The sequence below is a fragment of the Gekko japonicus genome, unplaced genomic scaffold (assembly GCF_001447785.1).
Source record: "Gekko japonicus isolate JY-2015 unplaced genomic scaffold, Gekko_japonicus_V1.1 scaffold1583, whole genome shotgun sequence".
In the NCBI taxonomy this organism is placed as follows: domain Eukaryota; kingdom Metazoa; phylum Chordata; class Lepidosauria; order Squamata; family Gekkonidae; genus Gekko; species Gekko japonicus.
In genome coordinates, this window is record NW_015167096.1 from 392,133 (window position 1) to 399,888 (window position 7,756).

The 7,756-nt window shown below is 50.3% G+C and overlaps 1 protein-coding gene across 1 annotated transcript in view; it reads left to right on the top strand.

Annotated features, from left to right (window-relative positions):
* The window catches only part of LOC107111863 (sialoadhesin-like), a 59,844-nt gene that overhangs the window by 40,069 nt on the left and 12,019 nt on the right, over positions 1-7,756 (top strand). Inside the window, exons 7-8 of the mRNA XM_015412909.1 lie at positions 1,795-2,046; positions 4,009-4,311. Of these exons, the coding sequence (XP_015268395.1) occupies positions 1,795-2,046; positions 4,009-4,311 (555 nt within the window). The remainder of the gene's footprint in view (positions 1-1,794; positions 2,047-4,008; positions 4,312-7,756) is intronic.

Below are 7,756 nucleotides of genomic sequence, written 5' to 3' on the forward strand. Positions count from 1 at the left end.
TCAGACCAGTGAGGGTCCATCTAGTCCAGCCTCTCGTCTCACACAGTGGCCAACCAGTTCCTCTGGAGGGCCAGCAACAGGGCACAGAGGCCGAGGCGTTCTCTTGAAAAGAACATAAGAGCCCTGCTGGATCAGACCAGTGAGGGTCCATCTAGTCCAGCCTCCAGTCTCACACAGTGGCCAACCAGTTCCTCTGGAGGGCCAGCAACAGGGCAGAGAGGCCGAGGCCTTCCCCTGATAAGAACATCAGAACAGCCCTGCTGGATCAGACCAGTGAGGGTCCATCTAGTCTAGCATCCGGTCATACACAGTGGCCAACCAGTTCCTCTGGAGGGCCAACAACAGGGCAGAGAGGCCGAGGCCTTCCCCTGATAAGAACATCAGAACAGCCCTGCTGGATTAGACCATTGAGGGTCCATCTAGTCCAGTATCTCGTCTCACACAGTGGCCAGTCAGTTCCTCTGGAGGGCCAGTAACAGGGCAGAGAGGCCGAGGCCTTCCCCTCATGTTGCCTCCTGGCTCCTCTAAATGTGAAGGTTCCTCTCAGTCACCATGATTGGTAGCCACTGATAGACCTCTCCCCCATGAATCTGTCTAATCCCCTTTGAAAGCTATTTATTCCTGTGGCCATCACTGCATCCTCTGGCAGCGAATCCCACCTTTTAACCACCCTCTGTGTCAAGTAGTATTCCCTTTTGTCCGTCCTGAACCAACTGCCCATCAGCTTTATTGGATGCCTTTGAGTTCTTGTCTTTTGGGAGAGGGCACGGTCTAGTCTGACTTCGCTCAAGTCAAGGCCTTTCCCCACCCTACCACCCAGGATCCTTTTGGCCCAAGGTGCCAGAGACCATAAGTAGGGTTACCAGGCTCCAATTGGATGCCTTTGAGTTCTTGTCTTTTGGGAGAGGGCACGGTCTAGTCTGACTTCGCTCAAGTCAAGGCCTTTCCCCACCCTACCACCCAGGATCCTTTTGGCCCAAGGTGCCAGAGACCATAAGTAGGGTTACCAGGCTCCAGGTGGGGCCTGGAGTTCTCCTGGAATGACGAATGGTCTCCAGACTTATAGCGATCAGTCCCCCTGGAGAAAATGGCTGCTCTGGGGGGAGGACTCTATGGGATGATTTCCCAGTGAGGTCCTTCACTTCTTCAAGCTCAGTCCTCCCCAGGGTCCACCTCCAAGATTTCCCAAACCAGAGCTGGAAACCCCGGGGGCCTAGTGTGAGGCTTAGAAGGGATTAATATTCTTGGTCCTGCCAGCTGCTGTGGAAAGAGACCTGGGGAGCCCCTGGCCTCACTCCCCGGTGCTGTGGCTGGGAACAGACCTACTGGGACACGGCCATCTTTGCTTGACTGTCTCCCACTTCGTTGCGGCCCATGCTACCGATTTCAGGGCCTTTTATTGTAGAAAAAGCCCAGCAGGAACTCATTAGCATAATAGACCACACCCAACCGCAGAAATCCATTTGCATATCAGGCCACACCCCTGACAACACAGCTCATTAGCATACTAGGCCACACCCCCATGTTCCCAGAAGTGTGGTCATCCAGCCACACCCACCTTTTGCTTCTTATTCTGTTTACCGTGTTTGTTGTCAAAACCCAGGGCCTTTTTTTGTAGCAGGAACTCCTTTGCATGTTAGGCCACCTCCCCCAGGTAGCCAATCCTAATGAGTTTCTGCTTTTGGGCATGGCCTATTATGCTAATGAGTTCCTGCTGGGCATGGCCAGCCAGAACTCCGTTCCTGTGCGTTCCTGCCCAAAAATAGCCCTGCTTGATTTCCATCCCTCCCGTAGCTACCAAGGTTGTGGTCAACCCATCTCCCGAAGTCCACGAAGGGGATCCCGTCTCTCTCACCTGCGAAGACATCAGCTCCACGTCCGGCGTTCTTTACACCTGGTACAAGAACACCCAATGGCTGGCCGAGGGTGCCACCAACTCCCTCATCTTCCAGGCGGTAACCCCAGGAGACGCAGGGGCCTACTCCTGCCAAGTGCGCAGCACAAAAGGAATCCGGACCTCTCCGCCTGCCCCCATGCGCGTCCTCTGCAAGTACCTCTTTGTTTACTCAATTTCCTCTTAGGCCATGGTCCTCAAAATTCTTTGAGCCCGTGAGCACCTCTGGGATTCTGACAGAAGGTGGTGGGCCCAGCCACAAAATGACTGCTGAAGGAGGCGGAGCCTACCACAAAATGGCTGCTGAAGGAGGCGGAGCCCCACATGGACCCAGAGGAAGTCCAAGGGCAGGGGGAAAGAGGGGTGGTTCAAAAATACAGTGCAAAAGAGGAGTGAGAGAGAGCATAAAGCCAGCACTGCAGTGTCTATTGCTACCAGATCATCATAATTTTAATCTGCTCAGCCAATCAGCTCTCCAATGGCCAATCAGAAGTCATGCTTGTTGGGAAATCGGTAAAAATAGCTAAATACTCAGAGATTGCAATGGATCTTTCCTTCACTGGAGAGGAGGCATTTTCTTTCTATGTAAAAATCTGTATTTCTAAAGGGAAGGGTACACAGGGAAATCTACAAAACAAACACTTAAGACTACATGCTTTCAACAACAGACACGTAGATAGTAATGGAGATTCTTCCTTTCTTCTTGACCCCTAGAAGGAAAGCACCTGAATGCAGTAACCAATGATTGTTAGTAAACAGGCTTCGGTTTCCTGGGCTTTCTTTCCATGGGCTTTCTGCCAGGTTCCCTTCCAGGTCAGTCTAAGCAATAGCACGCAAGATAAGCAGATTAGCCCTATAATGACTGACTTTAGACCTTGCAACACACATATTTTCAACAGTGCTAGGCGAGCACCCCACCTGTAAACATTTGATGGGCACTGCGTAAGGTGTTGGCAGGTGTCATGGGTCGTGGTGCCCACGGGCACCTTGTTGGAGACCCCTGTCTTAGACTGATGGCATGCACCAACAGAAGACTGCTGTGGGGATGCTGCTCTGGAAGTGCATTCTGCTGCATGCACTGGTTTTCCAGAGCTTAGTTCAAGAAGATTGGTGTGTGATATTTACAACCTAAGCTTGTTGTGTGCCGAACTGATTAGCTAATAGCTGTGACATCATGAATCAACTTACTCCTGCATCCTAGAGCATTATTTCGGGATTTTTTAAAAATAGTGTTGAGACAAAGGGAAAAAAGAATGAATTTAAAATGGTAAAAGGGTGCAAGAAGTACACTAGAAACAAGGCAGAGAGCTCACCTGAAAAGTTAGGTAGGGGCTACAATGGCGATTCGATCCAAATTGCCATTTGTTTATTGCATTGCAAAGGTGAGGGGAAAGATAGGTTCATGCGGTGGAAGAAGAAAATCACATGACAACACCTGATTTTTTTTTTTTTTAGGTATAATTTTATACAGGGCTTTTTTTGTAGAAAAAGTCCAGCAGGAACTCATTAGCGTAATAGACCACACCCAGCAGCAGAAATTCATGAGCATAATAGGCCACACCTTGCAGCAGAAACTCATTAGCATATTAGGCCACACCCCTGACTGCACTGCTAATTAGCATATTAAGGCACGTTCCCATGTTACCAGAAGTGTGGTCATCCAGCCACACCCACCTTTTGCTTCTTATTCTGTTTACCTTGTTTGTTGTCAAGACCCAGGGCCTTTTTTTTTGGAGCAGGAACTCCTTTGCATGTTAGGCCACACACCCCTAACGTAGCCAATCCTAATGTGTTCCTGCTGTTGGGTGTGGCTTATTATACTAATGAGTTCCTGCTGGGCGTGGCCAATTTGGGAGCCAGCCGGAACTCCGTTCCTGTGCGTTCCTGCCCAAAAATAGCCCTGATTTTATACTGTCTGATACAAAGATGACTAGAAGTTCGATCTGTTCCATAAAGTAATCTAAGGTTTGCCGTGCGCGCTGGACGCCACCTTCCGTGCCTGGGAAGCCCCCAGCCCAGTTTACATCCTCCACGCCCCGTCCTTCCACCACCTCCCCTTCCGAACAGTCTCATCCTATTTTGGGCTGAAGTGTGGCGTCGTCTCTCTCCTGCAGACGCTCCCAAGGAGGTCTCGCTGGTCTCCTTCCTGGAGACGCAATCCGGGCACCAAGCCATCATCCAGTGCGCCGTTGAGAGCCATCCGTTGTCCGACATCGCCCTGCACAAAGGACAGGAGATGGTGGCTTCCAGCTGGAGTTCAGGGGAACTGCCTGCCCCACGGCTCAACGTCCACCGGGCCCACAACTTCCTGAAGGTGGAAATCAAGGGGGTCGGCCTGGAAGACGAAGGGCAGTACCGCTGCTTGGCTAACAACACCTATGGAGCCGCCACGGCCTCTGTCTACTTCAGCGTGGAGAGTGAGTCATTCCTTCTCCCCCCCCCCCATGCCACATGCACATGGTGGTATCCTGGTGTTGTCAAGACAATGAAGTACACTCTTCTAGGAAGGTTTTACTTTTATTGAAAAGCCATAGATGCAGTAACAGGAACACTGTTAGGAATGGCGGGTTACCTATGCGCATAATAGGATATAGGGCATTTGTATGCACCCCCCCCCAACTACTACCCAATTAGATGGGCTCCCGCGTGCGGGCATTAGGCAGATTCTCTAATGGCTGCCAAGCTGGGAAAGTAAAAAGCTTCCCACGAAACCTAGACACACCAACTCCTTCTGCGACCTTGAGAGATACCCGTTACAGCACTGATGCAATTGAGCGCAGGGAAAAGAATGCAAAGCAATTAGAAACATACACCACACTTATGGCAGCTATAGCTGACAGGTGTCCACATGCACACAAGCTGCAGGTTCAGTTCAGGTAGGGTTGCCAAGTCCTTACCGTAGGTATAGCGGAGGAATCCAGCGCTGCTCTGGGAGTTCATGCGCACGCGCGCCACAATTACGTCACCCGGAAGTGACGCAACCACGTCGGGCATGCCGGGGCGGGGCCACAATCATCTGAGGGAAAACCATAGAGTTTTCCCTCAGACGACCGCGGCCCCACCCCCAACGCGCCCGACGCTACTGCGTTACTTCCGGGTGACATGCTGATGCCGGGAACATTGCGTGCTTTGGGGGTGGGGTTCCCCCCGGGGCCCGATCCACCGGCAGTGGGTAACGTGCCTCTGGGGCGGGGGTTTCCCCGCCCCCGAGGGGACTTGGCAAGCCTACGTACAGGTAATTCCCCATCCGTCCACCTTGGCATGGTGAGGTTTCCTTCTGAATGCCACTCCTGTCCCCATTCACCACCTTAAGCTCAGTAGTAGAACCACCGCCTTGAAGAGGGGCTGTGGCTCAGTGGTAGAGTGGCTGTTTGGCATGCAGAAGGTCCCAGGGTTTTTTTTTTTAATAATAGTTTTTTAGGTAAAGGTAAAGGTCCCCTTGCTCGAAAGCCAGTCGAATCCGACTCTAGGGTTGCGGTGCTCATCTCCGTTTCAAAGCCGAAGAGCCAGCGCTGTCCGAAGACATTTCCGTGGTCACGTGGCCGGCATGACTAAACACCAAGGCGCACAGAACGCTTGCGGGGTAGGGCGGGATAAAAATATTTAAATAAAACGTTAAAAATAAACCTTCCCCCCTAAGTGGGACCTATTGATCCACGTGCAATTTCTTGCTTTCGAACTGCTAGGTTGGCAGGAGCTGGAACTAGAGACGGGAGCTCACGCCATCATGCGGCACCCGGGTCTCGAACTGCTGAACTACTGACCTTCCACAGCCTGCAGTTCAGCGTCTTAACCCCTTGAGCCACCGCAGCTCCTCAATCGTTTTTTATTTTATCACAAATCAACATACAAAACAAAGACACACAAACATATTACATACAAATTGGAGGGTCTATGTAATCTATGTAATAATAATCTGTTCGATTACTTCTCACAGTATCCAGTTCTTTCATTAAAATATATACCATAAAGCAAAAAATCTTTTATCCTTAAAGTCTGCGTATATTTGTAGATAATATCTATAATATCTATAATATATGTTGTGGACTTGTGGAGTTCTTTTTTTTTTTTTTGCAGTCTTCCAACCAAGTATAAAATCTCAACCATGTATTGTGAAATTTTTCTTCTTCTCCTCTCAAAAAAAAGGTTAATTTGTCCATCTCTGCTGTTTCCAAAATTTTACTTATAGTTTCTTCTTTTGACAGTATTTCATCTTTTCCCCAATATTTGGCAAATAATAGTCTCGCAGTGGTTAATACATGTATACAGAGATAAAAACCATCCTTTTTACAACTTTCTGGCCTTACATTCAATAGAAATAATTTAGGAATAAAAGGTATAATACAATTCAGCATTTTTTTGTAATATTCCGTGGATCCAGGCCAGAAGGTCCCAGGTTCGATCTGCGGCATCTCCAGTCGAAAGGATCAGGTAGTAGTGCATGTGTAAGACCTTTCTCCACCTGAGACCCTGCAGAGCGGCTGCCAGTCTGAGTAGACAATACTGACCTTGGTGGACCAAGAGTCTGATTCAGTATAAGGCCGTTTCCCATATTAGGGAAAGGGTCTGTAGCTCAGTGGCTAGAGCCTCTGCTTGGCATGCAGAAGGTCCCAGGTTCAGTCCCCAGCATCTCCAGTTCAAACGACCAGCTAGTAGGTGATGTGAAAGACCTCTGCCTGGGACCCTGGAGAGCCGCTGCCCGTCTGAGTAGGCAATACTGACTTTGATGGACCGAAGCTCTGATTCAGTTTCGTGTGTGTTCATGTATGCAGAAGGTCCTTTCCCTAACCCTAACCCCATTCTTAAGAGACTGCAACAGAAAGGCCAATCGATGGACACCCACCACCTCAACCGAAGGCCTGGCGGAACAGCTCCGTTTTGCAGGCCCTGCGAAAGTGTAATAAGTCCGGCAGGGCCCTGATCTCAATCGGGAGCATGTTCCACCAGGCCAAGGCCACGGCAGAGAAAGCCCTGGCCCTGGTTGAGGCTAACTGGACATACCTCAGGCAACACCCAACGCTCAGGATCCACTGGACTGTTTTGGATTCCTAGCTATTGGGGGGGAATCCGCAGATCTGCCCTCAGAGAGGAGGGAGAGCTTGTACCTGAATAAACCTTGTCCTTAAAGGTGCCTCTGGACTGTTTTGGACCGGGGGGGGGGGGGCCCTGAGTTTTGCCTGCGTGCACTTGCTGTGACTGAGAGCAGGGGCTGGGGCTTGTTGCATGTGCCCGCACCCTGGGCTCTTTACTGCCGGAGCTATGCTCCTGTGCACTCCTGCAGGAAATGACCCCTGCTGCTACCTGAGGCCCTTAAACTGGAGATGCTGGGAATTAGGCCCGTAGCTATGGAGGTTCCACCCCTTTCTTAAAAGCACAGCCTTACAAGAATTTCTTTTGTAAATGCTTTTTTCCAATCATTTAAAACCATTTTTTTAAAAGGCACACACTCCTTTAAGCAGAGTGTCGTGCTGTAGTTGACTAATTCCCACACCGAGCTAGGGGGTTGGAGTAGGTGACCTCTAGGATCCCTTCTAACTCTGCGTCAAGAAACTGGTCTTCTTTAAGAGAGTTTTCCTGCCTACGTGACAGTTTGGTGTAGTGGTTAAGTGTGCAGACTCTAATCTGGGAGAACCGGGTTTGATTCCCCACTCCTCCACTTGCAGCTGATGGATGACTTTGGGCAAGCCGTAGTTCTGACCAGAGCTGTCCTTGAAAGGGCAGTTCTCTCAGAGCTCTCTCAGCCCCACCTACCTCAGAGTGTCTGTTGTGGAGAGGGAAGGGAACAGTGTTTGTAAGCTGCTCTGAGACTCCGAGTGAAGGGCGGGATATAAATCCAATCTCCTCCTCCTCCTCCTCCTCCTC